This window comes from Pleurodeles waltl, chromosome 1_2 (assembly GCF_031143425.1).
Source record: "Pleurodeles waltl isolate 20211129_DDA chromosome 1_2, aPleWal1.hap1.20221129, whole genome shotgun sequence".
NCBI lineage: Eukaryota > Metazoa > Chordata > Amphibia > Caudata > Salamandridae > Pleurodeles > Pleurodeles waltl.
The window spans coordinates 338,401,533-338,427,805 of NC_090437.1; the positions used below are offsets into that span (position 1 = coordinate 338,401,533).

Here is a 26,273-nt window from a genome sequence, read left to right on the forward strand (position 1 = left end):
CTGACCTTTTTTTTAAATAGAAGTTAGCATGCTGACACCTGTTTATATTTTTTTGCTACTCAGTCTAATATAGCATGAGATAATTTACTTTCCAAATTAGTTTTGTCTTTTTTTTACTTTTGCCTGCATGTGTTAGGCCATTCCCACACAGGTTTGTCTTAATTTGTTAGAAGTAGGGACAACTTATGTCCAAATACGGATTCCTAAATCTTTGTCATTTGATTTGAATAATGTCATTACTGTCTGATTTACAATATATTTCTGTTTCTCAAATTGTGGCATTATTCTTCTTGAGTGCGTAATGGTGTTGATTTTAAGAAGATTAAACTTGTTTCATAGTTTTGGTCATGGTTTTCATTTATCCTTGCAATTTCGTTTTGTGCACTATTTACATGATTTTGGCTTTGTGGTCATAAAATAAAGCTTTAAAACTTTTAATGATTGGAGTTTTCTTCCGTGGCCACATGGGTCATGGTGTTTAACTTTGCTGTTGGGTTGGAAATGTTTGTGTATGGTTAACTACACTCTTCACTGGGTCCAAAGAGCCTTCAACCTCAGTAAGCATTTCTGATTCCTGCAAAGGATGATGAAAAATGTGTTAATACCATAGCCATCCCACCAACTTTTCTCAACAGAGAAAAACAAAATGTGATGGATGAAATGATTGATTAATTCAGAACCACTGGTAAGTAATCTGAGGGGCATCAGAGCCTACTAGGTCAGTTGAGTATCTCACCCCTCTCCTCCCTAGAGTATAAATTGTGATTGTCAACTGATATCACCATCCCAAGTCCGAATTACAATGCATGGTTCCTGCAGATGCGGTAGAGGAGACCATGGATGGTTACTCCCTGGTTACCAGTGAAAAACACTGCAAATTGCCTCAAGAAATCGAATCTGCCAATCACACAGGCATCTGATAGGTAGAATGACTTACAATGACAACAATTCTTTTTCATTGTTTATGTCCACATAATTTTGAAGCACTAACCATATGTTTCACAAATAGATGCAGACAACTTCGTTACAAACGTGTGCACTAATGCTTGTAGTGGTATATAATACCTTCACAAAATGGCGGCAATGTAGGGCTGCAACATTGGGCATACCAGTCTATTCATGTTGTGCATTATTTTGACACACTAAGCATATGTTTCACAAGTATGTTTGAAATATGTGCTGCTAACACTGAGGCAGAAATTGAATCATGACAGAAAAATACGGATGCGCTCGGCCTGGATGACAGCTCTCTGCGGCATTAACCTTGAAACCATGTGGACCTGGAAATCTTATTGTACCACACTTTATCAGGGGGCATATGTATGACCCCTTAGTGCCATATTTACAAAGTGGCGTTAAGCCACTTTTTGTGGCTTAATGCCACCTCGTAACTACAGGCCATTCACATGCAGCACTTTGCATGGAAGGGGCGTGCAATGGGTGTTGCTGTGGGCGTGCCTTAGCAACACCCTTTGCACTGTGATGCTGCCCCAGATTTACGTGTTTTCATAAACCTGGGACAGCGCCAAAATCCAATGCCACCCCAGGGGTGGAGTTAGCAAGGTGCAACATGGAGGAATTATTTTATTCCTCCTCTTTTTTTTATGTGTGCTGCATTCTGCAGCACGCATAGAAAGAGCAAAATGCCAGAAATTATTATTTATGTGCGGGAAGGTGTCCCTTCCTGCACATCAACAATCTTTCAAAATGACAATTTGGCACTTCTGTGTGTGCTGCAGCAAACACAGAAGTGCCAAATCGCAATTGGTGATTGTTTATGTGCAGGAAGGGACACCTTCCCGCACATACACAATCAAACCCCTCAACGCAGACATCCTTGCAGGATGGTGCAAAGATGCCTGCGTTGGCTCTAGGCAGCTCAATTTAGTGCTAGCGCAGGTGGAAACACAGGGGTGTGTCGTATTCTAATAAATACAGCGCATCCCTGCGTTTCAAAAGTGACGCAGCGTTGCACTGCCAATTTTGGCACAGCACCGTGCTGTGCCACTTTTAAGTAAATCTGGCCCCAAATTTTCTAACATGCATACAGTAAGTAGTAGATTGTTCAGTGCTGTTATTAAAAATGGAATTTACATAGCATTAGGGTGTAGAATTGGTAGAAGGTTTGACATTGCATGCTAACAAACAACGATTACACTTTGTGAATGCATTTTTAAGATTTAATATGTGATGCTTTTCTTATTTTTATTCTGCTTCTCTTTTTTAAGTGTTTTTGAAATCACCGTCAGTACCGTGCTTGGAACTATGAATCTTTTTATAACCAGTGCTTTATTTGTGCTTGTTGTTTCCGTTGCTGAGAACCGCACTTATTTTTGAGGGCCAGGGCTTATTCTTCTGCCTCAAGCATTTCCAGCGAGCAAAAGACACATGTGGGAAAGCCGGAGGAAGGGAAAAACGAAAAAGCGTCACAAAGGGAGAAAGTAAAAGCTGCAAGAGTGAGCTGAAGGGGCAGGGAGTGGCTTTATATGGATTGAAGAAAGACAACTTTTTTCCATTTCCACTTTTTCCAGCACCTGGATATACTGCTGGTTGGTAAGCAGCCCTTTACAAATCCACATAACATAACATAACATAGAAAGCTGTTTCGGATGATGTAACACTTGGGTTTTTGGTTACAATGTGAGTCAAGCTTCTGGAGAGTACTGCTCTGGTACCTAATAGTGCATGGAGGTAGATGCTTTCAGGGGCCCAACTATCGGTAGTGCAGCAGATGTGCTAGCACTGGGGCCTAGTAGTGTGAAGGGTCCATTCACCCCCAATTAACTCAGTCTTTTACCTCCTTACAGGAGAAAATAGGACATTTTCCTCATCTGCATTATGGCCTGTGGTACCCTGGCTACACCACTGTATCTTGTTAATAAGATGTGTTGTAGATCAAAGCAGAGATAGAAACAGGTGCTAAGCCTTTGTGTATCTTCGCTTCCTGAAGAGATTGGGAGTTTATCAACCACAAATTTGGGAGGCCGTAGACTAGTACTTCAAGCTCTTGGTCAATAGCAATGGAAGGAGAAATCTCAGCATTGTGCATTATCGCCGTGGGCAGATCTGTCTGATGTACAAGCTGCTTCTTGAGGTAACCTGGTGTCGAAGATCAATATAATTTAATTATTAGGCTATTTTGCTATACAGCTGGGGCACATGGTATGAGCCATAAGGTACCAATGTAGTAAAAGAATGCTGGAGTACTACCAGTTGAAGCTTCAGTAGGAAGCTACAAATAGGGTCGGAGGTGTAGCACCATTGTGAAGGTCTGCAGTAAGTGTGTGACTGCAGGCCTGAACACTGATTGTTCTGGGCCCCAAAAGTCCCAGATAAGAACAGATAATGCTAGCTTCAATATTTTAGATTCCTGACCAAGTGGCAAAATACTAAACAACAAATGGTAGGCACCTGAAACTCAAGGGATTCAGTTGTAACAATTCCACTGATCATGGGAAGCCAACTAATCACTGAACATGTTTCTGAGGGTTTGAAACAGTTTAGGATTTCTGTTTGTACATTGAAAATAGAAATACCATTGTCCCATGGTTAAGAAAATGGAAGGACATAAGATCTACTGATAAAAAAAAACAGGGTAACTTTGGTAAGGTAAAGCACAATGCATATGGCAACATGAGATTGGCTTTGTGGTAAAAAGGCCTCTGAGGGGAGTATAACAGTCGCCCCACGTAACTTGACAATGGGTCAGGTGCTATGCAGCATTGGTCAACAAAGCCTTTATCTATGATAGGCTTTTAAAGATAGGCACATGGTATACATTTACACTCAACTAATCAAGCCAGCGGTCATCTATATTGTCAGTGGTTCTCCTAAGAATCTGATAAGGATCCACTCCTCGTTGACTAATGGTAGGCACCCCTGTACCACCAGATGACATCTCACCTGCATTTATTCCCAGAAATGGGAAAATTGAATAGCGAGTATGGAGAGTTATGACAACCAATAACTCCATGAGGGGTACTTTTTCACATATGCGATTTATGGAATTTCTCTGCATTAAATTGCATTACTATGAGAGTTCTAGTTGGAATGCAAATTAAATCAAGTGTATCTGGACCCATATATTCGAGGTTTAGTGGGTGGATATTCAACTTAGTCATTTCACATGTTCTTCATCAGAACCTTATCACTTAAGATGTCTGGGGTATTTAATTAATGGCTGGAATTCTGCTTTTCCTTTCAAAATGGGCACTCATTTATGCTACACTGACAATATTTTGTGATGAAATACAAACTGAAGAAGGATAGCAGAGGATAAACCATGACAGTGTACTATAAAACCGAAAGAATAACATTTTCCAACATAAACTGCTATCCTAGACATACACTTAAGCATGAGAAACAGGCCCAAAATGAGGCCTTTGAGACATTTCCATTACTGAAATGATTATAATCTATCTGAAACTCACAAAGAGAAATTTTGCACCATTTTTCTTTCATGGCAGACTGAGTCAAGCAGAAAATATCTTGTAAGAGACGTTTTGCCCTCAAACTACCCCCTTGCTAGTATCTTGTGTGACTTTTTAACATGAGTTTTGCCCTTGTGTTTAATTGTGGAAATTTTTGGGTGATTACATTTTTACACAGGCCAATTTAGAACCTACCAATGGATAGCTACAAAAAAAATGGGATCAGTGTCAGCACCACATGTTTCATATTTGTTCAGATTTGCTGCTGCTTTTTATACTCAACAGAGAAAAGCGAGAGAGAAAGGAATGCCAAAATCCAAACGTGCTCTGGCCACCAAACAGAAACTGATAACTTAAAAGTACACATTGCATTGGGACTGTAGCCAGATCTCAGATCTCCTATTTTTAGAAGTACCAAAGTTCCAAGGCGCTGTTTCCCACCAGCCCTTGTCATCTGCAATAGATCAAGGTGCAAGTGGTGCCAAGCTCAAAACTCGGGATCTAACACATCAGCAAGACATAGGCAGAGATGCAAGAGAGAACTGTCACCATTCTGTTTATGCAATTTCAGTCTGCTTAGGCTGGGAGATAAACATTGCTGTGGCACCCATAAGCATCTGACAAATAAGCTCCAATGTGATCAAAATGAAATGGGGTTTTCACTTCCTGTAGATGTTCTAACATTTGTGTCATGGGGTTTTCACTTCCTGTAGATGTTCTAACATTTGTGTCATGTGGGTTTTAAAATTTTGGCTGCCTTTTGCACAAATTATTCCACATGTATACTTAACCAAAGCAGTGTAATGATCATATGAAATGTAACAGCGCTATTTTTTAGGTTTTATCTGGAGTGCGGTTGTGTTGTGCTTGTGAAATCTGTTGCAAATAAAAAAAAACTTAAAATGGGCTTAAAGCCCGCGAATGACTTGCCATTGATTACCACAGGCTGTCTCCGATGGCACTCTCGTTTTCTTTCTTCTATTTGGAGAGAGCATCCTCCTCACCTCAGCTTCCTCCCTGGCCTTCTCTGCCTCCCTGTTGTGGGGCATGGACCAAATACCGCTTCCTGCTTGTGGCCAATGGAAGGACACCAGCCACAGGCTTCTGCATGTACTCTTTTTTACTTTTGCATGTGCGTGTGTCTGCAGTCCCTCTCCCTCACCCCCACTGTCCTCCTGCTGTCAATTTTTCACCACCCCTTGTTCTCTTCCCGCTATTTGTTTCCCCAACCTTTGCCCTTCTCCCGCTGTCCATTGTCCCCCACCCCGCTCTCTTCCCACTGTCCATTGTTGCACACCTTCCACCCTACTTTGTGTTGCCTGCCCCACTCCAAACACCCTGCGCTGTTTTTTTTTTTTTTACATGTTGCACAGCAGCGTAGGCTACTATGCATTATGGCTAAAAGGTAAAAAAAAGCAATATGATGCATGAAACACTGGCTGCATATTAGTTGCTTCTGCCAACTCCCCAAGTCCAATATGCCTTTTCTAATTACCTCCTGCCAGTGCTCACTTTCCATTCTCTGCATAAAAAACAAAATGGCAGCTGCACAGTGATGCATAGCCCTGAATATGCCACTCCTCTGGGGCAGCAGTGGCGTTACAATGCATACATGTGCATACGTGATGACACATGCATGAGTATACATCAATGCCACATTTTTCACATATACTGTGCAGGAATGGCAATACCCATCGAATTATTTGTGCTGACACTGAATAGCATTATCAAAGCCAACACGCCTGCAGAGACAAAGCCAAAAGGTAAAACCTATGAGCTTTGCCGCTACTTAATTCATGCATGTGTCCTACCTGTCCCCACGAGGAGGCGGCCCATTCCACACACAGCTGCCGATTGCAGGCCTGGGTGTCCACCGGGTGCTTTGAACCCAGAGCACACACATCATTCGACATTGGTATGGAGATGCCCACTGCTGTAAGCCTTTGACACGTCACTCGCCGTGTCTGGAACCCTCCACCGCAGCTCTGGGAACACGTCGACCAGGATGTCACCATCCACCTAATGATCAAACATAAAAATGTTTTTATCCTATAAAGTTCACTGAAAGCTCACACACCTTGCTCACATCATCTCTGTTTATACCCTTACAAGACTGGCAGTGTTTATATTTAAACAAAGCCTACTATTTTTTACCCATCAAAATAACAATGGAGGAGAGTAGAGCAAGAATGGATCGTATATTAACCTTTCCCAGAACGCTCAAAAGAAAATGTTACCACTACATCAAAGCTATTGCATTAAAGTGAAGAGAAGCGTTAGAGAGAAACAGAACTAACACACTATGGGGCATATTTACATGCCCTTGCACCACCTTAACACCACAATAGTGTAATGTGTTTGACGCTAAGGTGGCCTTTCCCTGTGCCAGATTTACAAAATAGTGCAATGCATCCATTGCGCAATTTTGCAACCCATTGTGCCACATTATGCCAGCACCTGGCATAATGTATGCAAGGGGGTGTGTTCCCATGCAGAGACGCCAGAAAAAATGGTGCTGTGAAATTTACTGGATTTCACTGCGCCATTTTTTCCATCATTTTTCACGGCAGGTGTTTAAATGATACACCCAATTAAATCAATGGGCCTCCCTGTGCTTTGCTGCACTAGCGTCAACATTTTTGATGCTTGTGCAGCACAGCACCACAACAGCGTCAAAACGTCTGACACTGTTGTGGTAAAGACCGCCATGGTGCGCTGTATTGTAAATATGGTGCAACCATGGTGACGTTAGGTGGGGCAAGGGCGACGCAAGAAAAGTAGCATATCGGGACCGATATGCCACTTTCTCATAAATATGCCCCTATGAGCGTGACAAACCAGCCCCACCTTTTGATTTTTTTTCAAGGAGAATTACGTGTTTTTTAACGGACCGAAACAGAAAACATTTTCATTGAAACAGTTCTAACTTGCAAACATTATATTTCCCACGCCAAACAACGAGGTAATCACCATATAGTCAGCCACTACTCAACTGACAGCCAATCACAGTCATCTAATGTATTTGAGCAAATGTATACATAGCCCTTAATGGCAAAGGGACTTATTTAGAGGAAGACGGTGATAGAACATCAACCAAAAAATGTACTGTTATCTTGTCCCACTTAGTTTAGAGTGTGGGGGAAGGCATTGCTACCAGTTGTGGAGCCACTACCAACTCCACCTCTGGGAATACCCTTTCAGCTGATAGTAATGCCAATAGGAGCTATCAGCAGTAATGACATCCTTTCAGTCCAGGACCATCATTGAAACCAAAGCAGTGGGTGATAGAAAAACTTTCTAAATGCCCTTCTTACATGAGAAGAAAACTCTCAGAGTAAATGAGACATTTGTTATGTGGTTCCTGGAAATGGTGCTGTATGTCAATAAACTGTATACAGAAATATCATCTGTCATGTATATTGTGCCCTAAACATTGTTTAAAAAAACAATGTTCAGTTGGATGTAGATTTTCTACTATTAACTTCAGTGGGGCAGTACTCTTGAAGACCATTTTGTGGACGTAATATTTATGTGAGACGATTTTCTGACAACGATATTCTGGTACAAGACTCTGAAATGGACAACAGTTGTGTGTGTTAATCCCTACGACTCTTGTGCGTGAGGACAATTCTCTGCTATGCTGTCAGTTTATTTTCCTTCTGTGGAGCTTCCACCATGAAGGCAGGAGCTGTTGTAGTTAAAAAATGCCTCCCACAATGGCTGTCATCTTTAAATTTGATGACCCAAGGGTGGCCAGAATGTAGGAGGTCCCATCTTTGCCACAGTGGTCGTTCAGCAATTCACTTGCCACAAACTCGTGAAGGGTTCATTTCCATAGGATCTCTTGTCTGCACATAGATGGTGGGCCAATGAGATTTACACGTCAGTAAGCCTCACTGGAGTACCACCACTATGTGTTAAGGGCCGCTGGAGCGCTTGTAAATATAAACCTGGACCTCTTTTACATAAAATGTCCAGGTAATTATGTTTTCGTTTTTTTACTTCTACTCTAGTGTGGAGAAAGTATGCAGATCAATTTTTACTGGTTTTAGACAGAAGTGACAAAAAACTGACCAATACTGCCCACAGAATGCAATTGCACCAAAGAACACACACTCATAATATGTAATATGATCCTAGATTGTACCTTGCAGCACATTTCGACAACCAAACAAATATATCAGCACCAGGCAGTTCACTATCCGGCCCTCGGTGTATCAAATATTATATGGTATGTACAGATACAGCTGAGTTAATCTTATACAGCTCAATCATCTAACTTATTAAAGTAGACACCAAATGCTTTTTCACAAAATACCCCTCTTGTACACAAGCGAGAATTTGCTGTTTCAATTCATATGTCTTTAAGTGTTTTTAAACGTGGCAGCTAAAAGAACAGTTGCTTTCTTGGTAATACTTCCTAGACAATCTAGGTTTGAGGCTTGACAGACATCTGTGCACTGCACCTGGTCTGCTTTCAGACTTAGAAGAAGTACTGTAGTATGAATTTGTGTTCTGCACAACTATGGTTTTGCTACCCCTTCGCTTTCCACCAGGAACAGCTGGCTTAAGGCACCATATGGCCTGATCCCACAGCATTGAGGTGTCTCCAATTAATTGGCTGATGCCGTGGTCAACAGTGATTGGGTAAGCAAAGGAGCTTTAACTACGTCGGTATGTTGTATAGCCAGGATGACCACCCTCTGACAGTCTCCAACAGTGATCTACATCTGGGCTGCTTGAATGTCTCTTGGCATATACAACTTTAAAAGTGATGGTTTTGAATTCCTGCACGAAGGGCATGAGACATGAGTGAATGAGTAGAGGAGCAGAAGTCAGCAAGTACATATGAAAGATCAGGTAGTAAATTTAATGCGGTTTAAAAAATAAGCATAGAAAAGAAAAATTAAACGTTGTGTTATTTCCCTCAAAATCTGTGCTTTTTGTTCACTTTAAGAGTATATTTCAGGGTTGAGAGAAATAACATTTCTCATTGCCCATTCCACTTACTAACTGCTAATACTTGATGTGGAGAACCCAAAACTCCATGTTCCTGGTCATCTGACAACTGATGAGGGATATTTAAGTTTGTCCAACACTATTATGGTCCTTGTGAAATTTGAGGATGCTGGTACCCAAGGCAATAAGGATATTGATTGCTTATGCACTAGCTCGCAAGTAAAAATAATTTTCAAGTATTCAAGTATTCTCCTGTATTCAACTCATCCTGCTCAGAAAGACTCTGCTAATTTCGCGAGACAATCATTGAGAAAAACTTTTAAAAGTCTAGCTATGCGCACCTGGAGTCATGCTGGTGTCTGGCATGCTTGGATTCTATGCCTGTCATCACCATAAAAGTAATAATCCAGTTACAACAAGTGCAAAAAAGGCACAGGCAGACTAAAGATTAATCTGAAGATGCCTGATGACACAAAACATATCATCGGCTACAAGTGAAGTCAAGAAGCACATTCGAAGTCCTCTATGCCATGCCCAAAGTCTACTGACATAAAGACCTGTGTTATTGGCAAAGGAAACCCCCACACTGTGGCACCCAGGTAACTCGGGGCTGCAATCTCTAAGGTGAGCCTCCACCAACAGTTGAGACACCAAAGTGCATAGTCGGTCTCTCATGGTGCAAAGCTGTCAATCAAACTCCCAAAAGCAAAAATTAAAGACCAGCTTTTCAGAAACTCGGTAAAACAAAACGGCGAGGCAAACCTTAGAATAAGAATGGTGGTTACACTAATAGAGTTCACTGAGGGGGACCCATCACTTACGTTCAGCTAATGGAACATGGCATTTTCATTTGGACAAACCATCTACATGAGATATCTAACAACCCCAAACTCACCCTTGACTGACCCTAACCCCATACAATACCATCCTACAGAAAGGTTCAGTCAAAGAAAGTCAACGAGAAAAGCATACTGGAAAACTAACTTCACATCCTGACTGCAACAGAAGTTCAGCAAGCTGTAGGATGTGTGACACATCAACCGAGGAAACCCAAGCAGAGGTCACAACTGACATCCAAACTAAATTTGGTGACAGACAAACTCCTACTAATTATTACCCTCCCAACTACCCTGTATCTAAATTGATACCCTGGAGTCATTCTGGGGATGAATTATATAAGAGCAACGTATTATCAACACATATAATGACTTTAACCAATCATATATGCACAATATATTAACCTAGTACACAAATTGCTTTTAATCCACAGGACGAGGTTGGTGCAACATAGCATGCTGACGCCATCCAAAGCACCATAAACAACAAATCAATGATACGAAAAGACATTCATTAAATGTCTGTGTTACTGTATCTTGATTTTGTTGTCACTAATGTTTTACCTTACGATTGAAGTGGAGGTTTATAGGTATAGAACCAGTATAAAGTAATGCACCATCTAACAAGCACAGAGTTGCAATATTTCAGAAAATACACTCTCAAGCCAGGGCGTGTATAACTGAAAGCAGAATACATTTAGCTCAAGAGGGTACTTCTATAGACATCTGAAGACCATTAATACCAATCCAAAGGTTAAACAAAAAAAGCAATCCCTCTTATTCATACATCATTTCAGTTGCCCTTCTTTGACCCTCTTTACTTACTCATGCTGTCCAGGTCCAGGAACATCCATTGGAGTACAGAATGAGGGATATTAATTAGGCCGGTCACTATTTCCAAACCCCTTGTAGTTGGCTACAAGGATGGTGGCCTGCAAGGCTTGTCACACCACTATTCCTATGTTTGTATTGCTAAAAGGGAACTGTTTGTTTTATTTTTAAATCAGCCCGTGTTCTTTAAAAGAACCATTGCTGCTTTAAAAAAATCCATTTGGGAAACATTTGGGGCAGCAGGAACTGGTCCCCTGGAATATTGTCTTCTCTCACCGTTATCACCTTGCCTTTTGCACATCAGTTACCACCTCCTTCGAGATGTTGATAACTGAGGTTTGCAACTTCAATTACGGTTGCAAACTATTGATATCTGCCATACCAAATTGCAATTAGAAGGTGACTCCCCTTTCACATCTCTTCCTAATTCGGTATGGGTTGTTAAAGCCATTTTGAGTCAGAAAGGCTTTTCCAACCTAAAACCATAAAAAGGAGTTAAATCTTCTCAGTAGAATGTCCGACGTGTGCTTGGGATCGAGATTCTGTTTAACTTCACCGCCCTTTAAAGAAAGGTTTGACTGTTATCAATTTAATACAATGAATAAGGGTCCTCAAATCGTCTGAATTAGCAAATAATAAGTCAATCTGACCCAAATGTATTCTGTAACTGAATGACACAGAATCCCTTTTCTGGATGTGAGTTAAACTATACATACTGAGGGAACTGGGCATGGCATCTTTTTCCACACTCCAGACCGGATGAAGCCGTCCGCACACGTGGGTGGAAGTAATTTACTATTAAACAAAATCTTTAATTTTAAAAGATGATGCCTTACTTAACCTGATAGATAGCGAGCAGGCGCTCATAGTTTTAAATCATACTTAAATCTAACGGTAACTACATAATGGGGCAAACGAAATGCATTATCGTGTGTTTTTAGCCGCAAAATGTAAGCAGCAGTTAAAAGTGCCATATTTTCCAAACCCTTCGAATAAGACAGGTTTGTCTCAGGATACGCACCTGATGATGGCACTTGGGTACTAAGCATGACCATTTTCTTGGGTATCTTAAAATAGCTATCTTAAAAGAATCAAGTATGAGCTAAGAGATGCTGGTGGTACTATAGCATAAATGTGTCAAGGTGGTGAAAAATGAATTGAAAATTTGTATAATGAATGGAGAATTTTTGACTGCTAAGAAATACATATCTCTGCTAGGCTTGTGCTCTTATACACGCAGGTAAGACCAGTGAGAGAGGCTAATGAGTTGTGTAAAGCTAGCTTCTAGGAGGAGGAAGTGTGTACTGGTCAGAAATGAGTGTCTGTAGGCAGGTCTTTGCTGCTGGTGTGCATGAGTCCTCACTCACTGATAGAGAGAGAGGTGATGGACTCTGTAGAAATGCTTTATCGGAGGGCCAAGCAAGCATTGGACAGCATCTTACAATAGGCACATCCATTTTTAGGTTGCAACAGCACATGCGCTAGCGCATGGGCTCTTGTTGCAAGAGATATTGAGTGCTACAAGGGGTTTGGAGCATGTCTATTGCTTACTATTCGCTGGTGTCATTGTCACTCTTGATTGCTGCCTTGCAATTGGCCAGCATGTGCTGGATCACTTCCTCTTCTTTCGAGTGGCACTTTATCTTGATTAGGGTTCCTCTGTTGCTGCCATTGTGATTTAGTTACTATTTTGCTTTTTTTTCTTCTGAGTTTTGCCTTGCTTCTTCCCTTCCTTCTCCTACCTCACCACTGTTCGGGTTGCTTTTTCCCTACCATCACAACTCCCTGTTGTCCTTGTTGCTTATTCTCTCTCAACCCCCACCTTCCCATTGTTTGTGTTGCTTATTTCATCTCGACCCCCACCCTCATGTTCTTTGAGCCGTTTCCCTCCCACCCAACCATCCACCCTCTGTTGTCCGTGTTGCTTATTTCCTTCCACACCACATCCTTCTGTTTTCGATGTTGTTCCCGACCAGCTAAAGGAACAAATAGCACTATGTTGCAGCAAGCACTGGCCACCTCACAGCGATTTTTCCTCCTCTTTTTGACTGCTCAGGCTGCTGTCCGTGTGTCTCTGTTACGTCTGCCTGCCTCCCATGCCCTCTATTGTCACGCCCCACCCACCATAAAAAACAAAAAAAGCGCTATGATACGGCCAGCACTGGCTGTGTCACAGTGCTTTTTTCCCTTACATTTAGCCATGCTGCACAGCAGCCATGCTTCTGTACAACGAGACAAAAGACATTGGCAAAGCCAATACCTCTTGCATGGGCAAGACCTGTTGGCTTTGCCAATGCTTATTGTTATTTGACCTTTCCTCTGCTGATACCACTGCCTTCGCTATGATAATCAATATTCTTCTCTTTTTGACAGTCCTACTTTTTTCCTCTGACAACAATGTTCAGTCTGTGAACTGTTTCTGGTACCGCAAAATGCAATGCATGTAAGCGCTCACACAACACACATATGCAAGACTGTATCCACCCACAACACTGACACATACAAAATACTGACACATACAAACACACATATTCACACAGACACACATATGCATAAAAACACATTTAGCCTCATATATAGAATCCCCCACTCACCCCCTGCAGAGAAATTTTCCAGACATGAGGCGGCATCAAATGACTAGAAAAACCTTGTGTGGAGGGTTGGGTGAGATGGGAGTCGCCTGTGTGGAATAGCCCATGTACGATTTCACCTATTGGAAAGCATGCAGTGGAAAGCTGTTTTGTGTCAATTTCAGATGGGTTGGTGGGTGCATGGTGCAAAACTGAGATACCTTCCAGACCCAGTAACACCTCTTCTCTTGCAGTAGGTAAGGTGAGAGGAGGAATGGGTATTTGTGAAGGACGGATTTTAAGTGTGCCTGCAGGAGGTGTGGCTCATCAAGGATTCGTCGTGCTTTACACTACGGGGGCTTTGGGGGAACCTGAGCATGTTTCCAAAATGTAGCTCAACACTATAGGGCCTAGGGGGAACCTGAGCATGTTTCCAAAATGTAGCTCAACCAGAGCTCACTAAAAAAATATTATCCATTAGAAACAGAGTCTTGAGAACCCAGAGGACAGATAAAACCTGAAGCCGAAAAGCATTCATCACTGTTTACTTAATACATGCTGACTCCCACCGCCCTTCAAAACGGGGAAACGCTGGCGCGCCTCCTGACGAGATTTCATCAAACAGCGCGGCAGGTTTGGATTTGTGGTTTACGCCTCTCCTCTTAAATCCCCGAGCTACACTGACATCAAGGCTGGCAGGATTTGAGTCTATTTATTTTCTTTACACATTTCACGAACTTTTTAAGAGTAGTGTTGGGGGAGCATGAGAGAGGCAGCTGAAAGGGAGGGACCGAATGACTCGCTCGCGCCTCAGGACCAGATGAAGTGGCATAAAGCATTCCGGTGGAAATGTGCCCATCAGCTTAACCCGCCACCGGTGCTAATGACTAGGGTGGCACTGAAGTTCTCTCCTATCTTTCCTCGTCTCAGCTGTTTCTCATAACTAGTTTGCCGACAAAATGGAACCGTATGTGGAAAAAGAGAAGCAGGGGCATACCACAAAAGGAAGATGTATTTAAGAAAAAAAAGCAAAATTTTTGATGCAGCAATCATGCCGAGGCTAGCCGGAAGTGTTGAAGAACGTTTCAGACAGCCTTTCATTGTACAGATTTCGTTGATCGTCTTCTTCCATAGTATTCAAAGGGGAACTTCCTTTAAAATAACACCGGGAGAACTCTCCCTCCACCAAACGTGACATCCACGGGAACGTTTGTTTAAGTTTCTGTGGTTCTAAAAAGTAGATATTTTCCGCAAATGTCAGCACCTAAACGGCCTGCTGTTGCCATGCTCACCATCCAACTCACTTATTCTATCCTGAATGACACAACTTTGACCAAAAGTCCATGCCTTCAAAAAGAACACGCTGTCTCCTCCCCCTTGGCCTTTTTTAATTGAATGTTTCATTTTAGAGCCAATGGTGGTGTACCTAAGTCGCCGCACCAAAGACTCAGTCTATCTGGTATGTGAGAGCCAAAATAAAGGACAAGGAGATGAAATGTTGCGAATTCCTATGAGCCCCACTTAGCCAGCAGAAGCTATTTTTAGTTCGTTTATTTTGGACCTGGATAGTAGAAACTTCACAACCATGTTTACATTCACATTAACAAAGGATCTAGTGTTCTAGATCAGTTCACAGCTCAGGCAATCCTTCAGCACTTATTATAAGTTCAAGCTCCTGAGCATGCCCAAGTGACTTTAATTGCGATAATTAATATGAGATAACGCATCAAGCTACAAGTGATTTTTCTTGGCCTGGTGTCCAGAGGAGCTAATCATATCAATGTGCGTGGTACAAACCTTGCTGGACAGTCTCTTCTATTACAAGCAAGGGGCTGGATGTCTGGCTTCGTCTTCTCTGTGCAGTTAGATATGTTGGCTTCCTTCCGGCCGAGCATGCATCTCAGCTGGGGTTGTTGGAGACCCTTATTGCCACAGGAAGCAGAACAGGCCATCAAACCACCCACTGCCCACTGGTAGTCCACTGTAGCTGAAAAGTGGAAAAAAAGAGAACTATTAACAGCAAGTTATATTTCATGGATATGCAAGCCTAACCAAAGCCATAGCAGTTTCACAGAGCATATCTTATCTTAACAGGTCACTTATACTCTCAAGTCAGTTTTGGGGGCCTGACGGTTCGATGGAGAAGTGTGTTACTCTAGACCATGGGTACTCACAGACATTTCTCAGGGGCCAAAACGTTTAATCTGTGGTATGACCAACGGCCGCACTGATTCCAGCAGGGTGGCGGTCGGGGCAAGGGGGAAAAAAGGGTGTTGGGGAGTGAAGCATGCACATCTAGTGGCTGAATTGCACAATGTGAAACCAGAAAATCTGGGCCCAATCCCGGCTTCAGTACTTGACCAAACTGTGTGATCCTAGGCAATTCATTTATTTCACTTTCCATCCTTTTTCTTCATTATCACATATAATAGGACCTACAAATACATAACTTCAGGGTGTAAGCTGTACAAAACCTTCTCCTGTGTTTAATTTACTAAACAATAATGTTGTTCATGAGTAATAGCAACCCAGCCCCAGCCAAAGGGAGCACATAACTAACTTGCCTCTTAATTTACTATTTGCTTTGTTGTCTGGGTGGGGAGAAGCAAGAATATTTCTAAATTGATGTTTGAAAACTATCACTTAAAAAAATACTCCTCAATACACTTTAAAATTCTTCTCAATGCACTGGTATGAAGTACTAAGCTAAACGATTCTTCATATTAATGAAATACACTTTTTGAATTTTGATTAGACTATCATATTTTTAGAAGCCAATTGTAAGATGTCTTAAAAAATCAAGGTGGTGCTAAAGTTAAGTGGTTGAGGACACCCTATTTACTTCCTTTCTTTATCTTAAAATAACCATTAAATAGATGTCTAACCGTTTATTTCATGTATTTTTCATGTTTGTGCTGAGTCGAGTAAACAGCAGCTTACTGCTGCTGGTGACCAGGGGCCACATGTAAAGGCCAGAAGGGCCGCATGCGGCCCCCGGGCAGTACTTTAAGTATCACTGCTCTAGACTGAGAAAACTAAATTGCTGAATTCCTACATTTGTTTTCAGGTCGCTACCTTTTTTTTTTGCAATAAACAAAATGGCAAAAAACAATCTGGAAGACAGTTAATATATAAAACTGTCGGTCCTCAAATTGACCATAACACTTTAAAAAATATTAGATGTGTTCTGTGTGCACCATTTGTCTGTTCAGTTATCTTCTTGTAATAAAAGAGGCTTCAGGTGTTTGAATCCAAAGTGATTTATTCTGACACAGAACCTGTGAAAGTTCTTGATGTGAACGGGGTGTGTTTGGCAATTGAGCCATTGCTGAATAGACAAATTCCTCCAGTACTGAGGAAATGTTTGCCAACATTTCCAAGGCTGCTTAATAAATTGCAAGGATTCTCCTGAGAAATGCGGACTAGAACTCCACTCCTGTTAAATAACATACATTTTAGAACAGAGAGCAGGCTTTATTCAGTAGCTCCATGTTACAAATGTGGTTTCTGGTTGGCTAGGGTATACACCTAAGCCTGGCAGAACCAACCACTCTTGTCAGTGCAGGAAAGTTACATGCTAAAGATAAACTGTGCTCCCCCTCTGGTAGCTTGCCGCAGGGCAGGCAGGCTTTTCATCAGAGGCAATGTGTAAAGTATTTGTGCAACACAGTAAAACACCACAAAAAGACTCCACACAAGGTTAAAAAACATAGTGACACTTTCTGTGGAAAATATAAGACCAAACTGATAAAGATCCAATAAATAGTTAGGAATCAGGCATTAAAATAGATCTGGTCAAAATAACATTAGGCCAGGCCACGAAATACGACTCTGTGCTGAGTCCATGCAGTATTTTAAAGGATAGTTACACCGAGAGAAATAAGTTAAGCAGTGTCTATAAATGTGTGTGGCTCGTTTTAGAGCCTTTGCATTAATGTCAGGGATTTGATGGGCAGTCTGGGTCTTTCAACAGAGGGGAGCACCGTAAAACACTATTGGGACTACTCTGGTCCTATTCTTGGGCACAAGAAGCCTAGAATTACTCCCAGTTGCGAGGGGCATAGCAAAATCCTTGCGACCATCTGAGTCACACGACCACAGTAGTACATTACGGCTGGCTGCGATGCCTTACCCCCTTGGAAGAGAAAATATTTCAGGATATTCCCTGGTTACTGCATGGGGCGCAATGCATTCTCTTGGACTGCTCCAGTCCGGCACACCAGCACGGGGCAGCAGCAGGGAAAGGGACACCACATAACCCCCAGGACAGCTCAGGTTCACCAACACAGGTCCACAGGGAATGCAAGTCGGAGGGGGAATGTTCGATGTACCTTTTGGTGCAGGTGACTGGATGGCTCATGGGCACACTGTGTTAGCTGGCACTGTTGGTGGTGTGCTATGGCCCTGGAACATGGTGTCTGTCTCCAACCCCTTGGCTGGATCGGGAAGGAAGAGTCTCGTTCACCAAAATCAGGTGCCCTGGTTGGGGGTGTTGCACGCAGAAGGGATATTTTGTGATGCAGCATTGAAAGAGGAGGGCCGCAGCTAGGGACACACTCAGTGTTTCGTTCCGAACAATGGTGCTGCACTCGTCGATTATAGGGCATTGAAAGAGCCTGAAGAAGCCCAGCGAAGAATTACCCATGACTACAGTTAGCAACGCCCATTCTCACCCAGCACCTTCTCACGAGGTGGAATGCTGATGGAGTGAATGGGACAGGGCGAGGCTGCCACCAAGCCATGTACAAGGTCATTGCTGTCCCAACAAGCAAGTGATGAGCAGGGGCAAGCTACCAAGTTCTTTGAGTCACTCTGGAGAGAATGTTAGGTTTCTGATTGCAGGGCACAGGTCAGCAGCCAGTAGGTCAGCACAACGAGGCAGGGCAGTAGTTCCTGGGAATCGTCAAGCACAGCAAAGTGGCAATCCTTCTGCTGCTGCAGCCTTTACTCCAGCAGAATTTCTTTTTAGTCCAGTAGTGTACTGACTTAGTGGGTCAAGAGGCCCAGTACTTGTGCTAGAAAGAGCCTTTGATGTGGGGGAGGACTACAAAGAATTTCTGTGAAGTTCACAGGTCCCCCTTTCAGGTCAGCCTCTGCTCCAGACCAGTGGGGGGTAATCAGCCCCATTGTGTGGGCTCTGGTCACTACCATTTGAGGTGTAAGTGTAAGCCCTTCCAAACCTCCTCCCCAGAAAGACCCATCAGTATGCACATGAATGCAGATGTAGCTGAGAATCCTGAGTTGTAGGTGTCTGAAGAGAATGCCAAGCGAGGCTCCTCTGCAATGGCAGAGGAGCGTCACCCCCCCGGCTAAGAGCCAGCAGATCAAAAATAAAAGGATAGTTTTCTAGTGCTTTATTTTTCATCAGCTGGCTCAGCCAGCAGTACAGAAAGGGGCAGGGTGGGGCTGGGCTACGGGAGGGGGGAGTGAAGTGCACTAAGTGCGCATGAGTGTTTGGCCGGCCGTCTGAGACCAGGCAAACACACATGTGCACTTCGGTTTTGCCAACCGGGCTGCCGGATGGCCAAACACATATGCACACTTAGGTTTCTCCAACCCGGCTGTGTTGAACAGTCAGGATGGAGAAACTGTGCAGACCCTAGTGCACCGTCTGAGCAACAGTCCAAGCCGTTCAGACCAAACCCTGACGCTGCTTTCATGCTAGGTTTTGCATGAGAGCATTGCCAGGATTGCTGAGGAGCCTGTGCTTGTGTCCCAGTGAATGCTGAGACACCTACAGGAGCAGAGGAGCGAGGAGGCAGGAGGCTGAGGCTGAGGCAGCGGGAACAGCAGGAATGGCTGAATGGTAAGTTGCTTTAAAAAAAAAAATATTTTAAATTATTTGTTTTAAAAATATATTTTTTAATTATTTTAAATTATTTGGTTTAAAAACCACTTACCCCCCACCACTTGACATTTGTGGCAACCGCCGCTGGGAAATGCGCAAGTATAACTGTCACCTAGCACCAGTTAGATGTGTATTGGAGCTAGGCTGTAGGCACACAGGGCAGAGAAATGTCCACTTTCTAAAAGTGACATTTCTAATATAGTAATAATAAATCCAACTTTACCAGTATAGACAATTTATTATTACCATTCCAATGGTACTAAACATGATGAAGCTACTCCTCTCATATCAGGAATTACAGCTTAAAATATTATATGAATTCCCAATGCTGGCCTACGAGAAGGGCAGGCCTCACAGTAATGAAAAATGACATTATGTGTTTTTCATTACAAGGACATTAAAAACTTAAGGGTACATATCCTGCCTTTTGCTAACATGGTACCCTGCCCTATGAGCTACCTAGGAGTGAATTATATGTAAGAAAATGGGAGTTCTGGGCTTAGCAAGAGGTTTTAGATGCCAAGTCAGGTGGCAGTGAGACTGCACACATAGGCTCTGCAGTACCAGGCCTGAGACATGTTTACAGAGCTACTAAGGTGGGTGGCACAATCAGTGCCGCAGGCTCACTAGTAGCATTTAATTTACAGGCCCTGTGTGTGTAGTATACAATTTTACAAGGGACTTACAGGTAAATTAAATACGCCAATTGTGGATACACCAAATACTACCATGTTTAGGGGAGAAGCACATGCATTTTTGCAGTGGTTAGCAGTGGTAAAGTGCTCAGAGTCCTAAGGCCAACAAAAATATACAGCAACAAAACAGGCAGTAAAAAGGCAAAAAGTCTGGGGCAAGACCACCCTAAGGATGCCAGGTCTAACACTCCCCAAAATATCATCTTGATAAAACTATTAGAATAGAAGTCCAAGTAGGACAAAAAAGGGTGTGTCTGCAAAATATCTCCTTTTGTGGTGCCGTCACCTGGTATATCTGCTAACCACACAGTAGTGTTCTGTGTCCTTTCTAGTCCTTGGTCTGTTGGTGCGTCTCAGTCCCTCTTGCTACTTCGGTAATGTAGTCTGTGTTGTATATGTAGCAATGATTGACCCAGTCACTGCTAAGTATCACCATGACTTCCATTGTGGTTACATCAGATATGTTTGGCTGACACATACTATCTATCTGTAAGTATGCAAAGTGGTGATGCAGTATCATAACTTATTTTAGCCTAATAATATGTTAACCTGTAACCTGTATGTACTCTCTGCACATGATTCACACATAATTTACATTTGACTTATTCATTATTTCATACATTATTCTATGCGTTTTTATATTTAGGCTTACTAAACTGGATGAATTACACTCTTAGCATGTGTACATCTTAACATTATTGTAAGTAGGCCTACGTGTCCAGCTATATCGTAAGAAGAATGTTGGATTTCTACTCGTTGTCCATAACACTGTTATAGATACTGGAGTCATCTGTTATGATCTAGAAATGCTATTCTTTGTAGGCTTACAGTTTGGTTTGAAGGTTGTAGAGTAGCAATTACTTGGCTGGACAGTGATTTTCAGCACTTGCACTGGATGGGAAACTAAGGCGGTGAATAATCTTTTGTGAGGTATTGTGAAGGTTGCACTGATGAAGGCAGTTGCCATTGTATTATTCGTGAGAAGGGGGCTGACACCTACTACAGAAAGTACACAGGATTTTGATTGGTTATTACTCAGTGGGACCCTGAAGGAAGTATCACTTAGGTGGAATTTACGTTTTAACCATTAGATGCTTTTTAATTAGATATCTTGCATCCTTAGCAGGCTGATGTCCTTTTCCTTCTTTTGAGATGAATGCTTTTTATTTTCTTGCTTTTAGAGTTACTCTCGACAAAAAGTACATTCCTTCTCATTTTAATCAGAACCTTTATTTGGTTCTTCTTTCAATGCCATAGTTGATAACATCTGCTGCTTCTGAATTCCGCCACCCTGCCCCCAACCTTAGTTTAACATGAGGGAGTTTCCTTTATGAAAAACAGACTTCGCTTCATTTAGCATATTTCGTCTTTAATAACGCAATACAGAAAATTAAATTATTTGAATCATATTCATGTAAGCCATATTCATGCGAATTTTCATTTATGTCCATCTGATTGGATTGGAGACTGTAACTTTACTAATTTGCAAATAAGCTATTGTAGGGGAAAATTTCTAGTGGACATAACAGAGTCTCGGGTTTGCACCAAATGTGCTCAGTGCAATTACCATCGTTATCTATTCTGCTATCTAATCCGTGGAGTAAACTGCCTTCGGTGACCAGCCAAGTTCCAGCAGGCTATTCCCGCATTCAGCTTCATTACACTACCAACACATTTATTTACCTTAATGTCAGGGGAGTGTGTTTGTGTATAAATGCACTGTACAGAGATCACCCACAACTGTTAGCACATGGAGAAAGGGCAAACTAGCCAAAACACACCTTGAGAGAAAGAAAGTGCAAAACACAGACTCAGTAGTTAATCCAAAGTTCATATTTGAAAATGATTGCATACAAAATCACAAAATGGCCATCAATGTCTAAAAACGGAAGAAAGTGAAGTGTTAAAAAACAGAACGTGGGTTGTGGCCGTGTGTTCTTTTGTCAACAATGATGTCATTCGGGAGAAGAGACACTGTCCTCCTTAAAGAGCAAACAAGTTGACTCAACACTGCTTTATGATGATAGTAAATTATTTCTAAGGCGTAATGCTAGTCATGAAATATCTTGTTAGGTGATTAGAAGTGCCATATATAACAAGGTACAATTTGTTACGCAGGTGCGCTCTTTGCTTACCCTGCACCACCAGAGTAGTTCTTTGTAGGAGGGAGCCTGCCAGGTTTTGAGCAAAGCAGGTGAATTCTCCTTGATGCTCTTCAGTTATGTGTGGCAGTTGTAGAATTTGCCCATCTTCCAAAATCTGGGGGTGTAAATCAGAGGCCGAGGTAAGTGGCTGACCTTCAAAAAGCCACGTGATGTTAGGCACTGGATTACCAGTCACAGGGCAACCTAAAAAAAAAAGATAATGATAGGTTGAAAGCCTGCTTCTGACATGTCGGCTGTTCCTCAATATATCTGAAACAACTCCTGCCTTCTTGCTGTGTCCGTACCCACCCAATATGTGGTGATGGAATACAATGAGTTGATCAGGAGGGAAGCATCTACACAGCATGCTATCCCTCACAAGTGGCAGTGCAAGCTTGCCGACATTGTGCATTAACTCTGCTGCAGCCGTGCTCTTCTGGAGACACCTCTTATGAATATACTGTCCAGGTCTGGCTTTACATTGCATTACTTAAATCCAGTGCTTTAAATGGAAAAATAGAAGTGCAGGTACTCTGTACCAGAGTACCTGCTTGTTTCTGAGAAGTGCCGGTACTCTCCAATTAAAAGTATTACGTTTTTCTTGAGATATGCCGGTACTCACCCTCTCAAAATAAAAAAGTGCCGGTACTCAGTACCGGAGAGTACCGGCCCACTTAAAGCACTGCTTAAATCCTAGGCATTTTTGTCAAGACACCATTAACAAGTTTGCTCATACACCTTTGTTTATGTAGATGCTCTAACGACCAACACCCTTTTAGAGGACATGGCAAAGACACCGGATGATATTGATTTTCAATCACATACAGCCTCAAGCAGGATTTAAAGGGCCACACACCATAAATGTGCCAATGGCCAAGGTTAGTCGTCCTCATTTAAAATGTCACGCTCATTCATGAGTACACAGAGCAGAAACTAAATTATATGCACTTTAGTGTGTGCCTACAACTTCATAGGTGGCAAAAACCCAGTGGTGTGTTCTATCCAAAACTTGTTTCAAGTCATCATAGAGCAAACACTCATGGGGCTGCCACCAAAATGAACATTTCAAATGTCCACTCTTTCTCCTAAAAAACAGAACTTAGAGGCTTAGACAGTATATTATAATGACTAAAGCGTACCTTGCATTTGTAAGGCAAATTCGGGTCAAACATTTTGCAAAAAACTAATGGTGTTGTGGGCTTCAGTTCTATGTAAATCACTGCAATCAGTGACAAAACAATCAATGATATTGAATGTTCTTAATACCTAGTGGAAGACAAAAGCTTATATTTGTGCAAAGAAAGATAAGGATTTTATTTAACACAAATGAAATCGTAAAAATACAACTGAATTGAAAAGACACCGGTTTTAGTATGCTGCCAGCCCAGTGACATACATAAAGTGAAATCCCTCAAATCCTCAAAGAAAAATACATGAAGAAAAGCTCCAGGATGATCAATGATCTCTGATACTATAGGTAACGTAGAAACGACTCCAAATGATTCTGCAATAAAGGCATCTGCAGCTCAGTCTAAGCACTAATTGTTGATGTTTCCACCCTGTGGTCATAGTCCTCTAGTCGTCATCGGGATGGAAGAAGTGTAGTGCTGAAGCAGTGTTTCCGATTTTAACTAAACAATGCCAGACATTCATGGATGTAACCATCCATACCAGGTAAGTGGGAGCTGCATGGACTGGAAGGCACTAATCCAAATGATGTCACTACCGCTTACACACTGCTGCACTTTCAAGTCGTCAAAACTAGAAATGTAACCGTAGCTGTCATATAATGGCAAGAGCAGCTATCTATACTTGGATATCTACACGAGAAAGTAAGACAGCCAAACAGATGATCAAAATGGAAAACACACTTCCAATGAAATGCTGGTGGACTTTCACTGATAACCATGATTTGACCACAGATGCATAATGTCCGTTAGGATTTATGGCTACTATGAATTGGAACAACAAAAATAGAGACAGATCTAACAAGGATCTGATCAACACACAGTAGCTAAAGAAAATATGATGTACAATATCAGGAGATGTTATAAATATTCTATAAAAATATAATCACCTTAGACTATGAGGTAATGTGCCCTGTGCTTCACAACAAACTCCATAGTTTAACTTTTTGTAGCTTCTAAAATAATTTTACTACAAAGAACAAAAACAGTAAAATGCTGAATCAATGAATATTTCGTGACTGATTGCTAGCACCTCAGCAATCTTGATGGGGCTGATAATAGCAGTTGCAGGCCTGCTGGGATTCCGAGATCTGCGGAACATCCATAAATCTTATGCTTCTGAGCCAGTGATTTGAACTGCTGTAATCTATGTGCAATGAGGATGGAACACAGAACCTGCTGAGTAACTGCTGAGAACAACAGCTGCAAGGGTCAGCTATGTTCAAATTTCCAACCATAGGATCCAATTTGTGACATCCAGAGGGTGCTCTGACTGCAGTCAGAAACCATCATTCTAAGAGAAGCGTTCACTGGCCTACTTATATACACGCTCTGTATGAGGTCCAGTGATGAACCGAAGGCCAATGTGTTTTGAGTTACTTCCCAGCATGAGATATTACTTGACTTTTGAGGATAAATATTCAGGATCTTCAACAGAGATTGTTTAACTGTCCTTTCCAATTGAATCCATCTGCCCTCCATGTAGGAGGCTTGTGATACTCTTTGTGAGCCTATTTCTTATGGAGGAGGATTGCGAAAGCTCTCTTTTTGCAGATCACCACAATTTGCAATAAGGTGAAGGGACATGCAAGGAATTGTCCTGTGTGACTTTCGCTATGCAGAACAGAAAAACTTCTTATTAGGTCAAGCACAGCAGCGCGCAAGCACTGCTTTCTCGACGTGTTGGTATCATTGTGGGCTTTCACGCCCATCACTATCACTCGTTCTTGGGCTTGCCTTTCAAAAATCTTTTGTTGTTAAATGCTTTACGTTTGTCCTTCCTTGGGGCGGTTTTGTTACCGCCTTGGCCATTGACACTGTTACTTGGATATTTGCATGTTCGCCGAAGAATTTGACTGCGAGCGACCTTCTTTTTCCTTTTTCTGTTTCTCCTTCACGCGCATGGTGGCCATGGCACTTTGAATCCACTTGCTTATTTCAACTGTTTTACTTTTAATTTTCAATTTAAGTGGCAAGAAAAGTCCAGTTAGGAATTTACATCACTAATAGCTCTAAACCCATCAAACGCGAGACCCAATGCATTGCAAATGTTTGTTTTGATTTCCTCCTATTCTGTGCACCCATACAGGCCCACTGGAAAATATTTGCAGCTTCCCAAACGCTTCTTATCAGAAGTAAGGAAGACATTTCAGAAATGCAAGATAATATATGTTTGTCACTTGTAGAAATATTAAATAAAAAACGTATCATCCGATTCTGCATGCACAATAGGCCAGAACAGTTATGTTTTGTCCAAAGAGCCAGCATGACTATATCTTATTTTGCACATATGGGCAACACAGCATTGTTTTGCTGTGGAGTCTACACATTCTGATCCTCTTTTGATGAAGTAGTCCTCCGTGCAGCCCAATGTAGTGCTTATTTAACTAAAGCCAGATGAGGGTCTATGTCTCTAGGCCACAAGTCTTAAGTGCTCAATGGCTTATTCCCCAAGTGTAAATTTCTGATTTTGTATTAACAAAATATGAATTCACACTTATTAAGGGATTTACTCACATATGCTCTACCTGTAATAAAATGTATTCTTGGGACGGGATATAGGTATTCAAAGAAGGGTTGTTTCGCGAAGCAGTTTGTCGATATTCTCGAACACTTGGAATGCACAGTTATACCTTGGATATGTCCAGAAATTAACTTATGTTTAGAGCAGTATTTAATCTTTATTCAAGGCGTGAATGTCAAAGGAACACTCCCAAATATGGTGGGTATGTAGGGGGATGCGTTTTTCAGTGATGAAAAATGCAATAGGTCT

At 42.0% G+C, this 26,273-nt stretch overlaps 1 protein-coding gene across 1 annotated transcript in view; it reads right to left on the bottom strand.

Moving 5' to 3' along the window:
* The window catches only part of ADAMTSL1 (ADAMTS like 1), a 731,427-nt gene that overhangs the window by 40,437 nt on the left and 664,717 nt on the right, over nt 1-26,273 (bottom strand). Inside the window, exons 24-26 of the mRNA XM_069239462.1 lie at nt 22,305-22,517; nt 15,424-15,613; nt 6,242-6,449 (exon numbers count right to left, since the gene is read on the bottom strand). Of these exons, the coding sequence (XP_069095563.1) occupies nt 6,242-6,449; nt 15,424-15,613; nt 22,305-22,517 (611 nt within the window). The remainder of the gene's footprint in view (nt 1-6,241; nt 6,450-15,423; nt 15,614-22,304; nt 22,518-26,273) is intronic.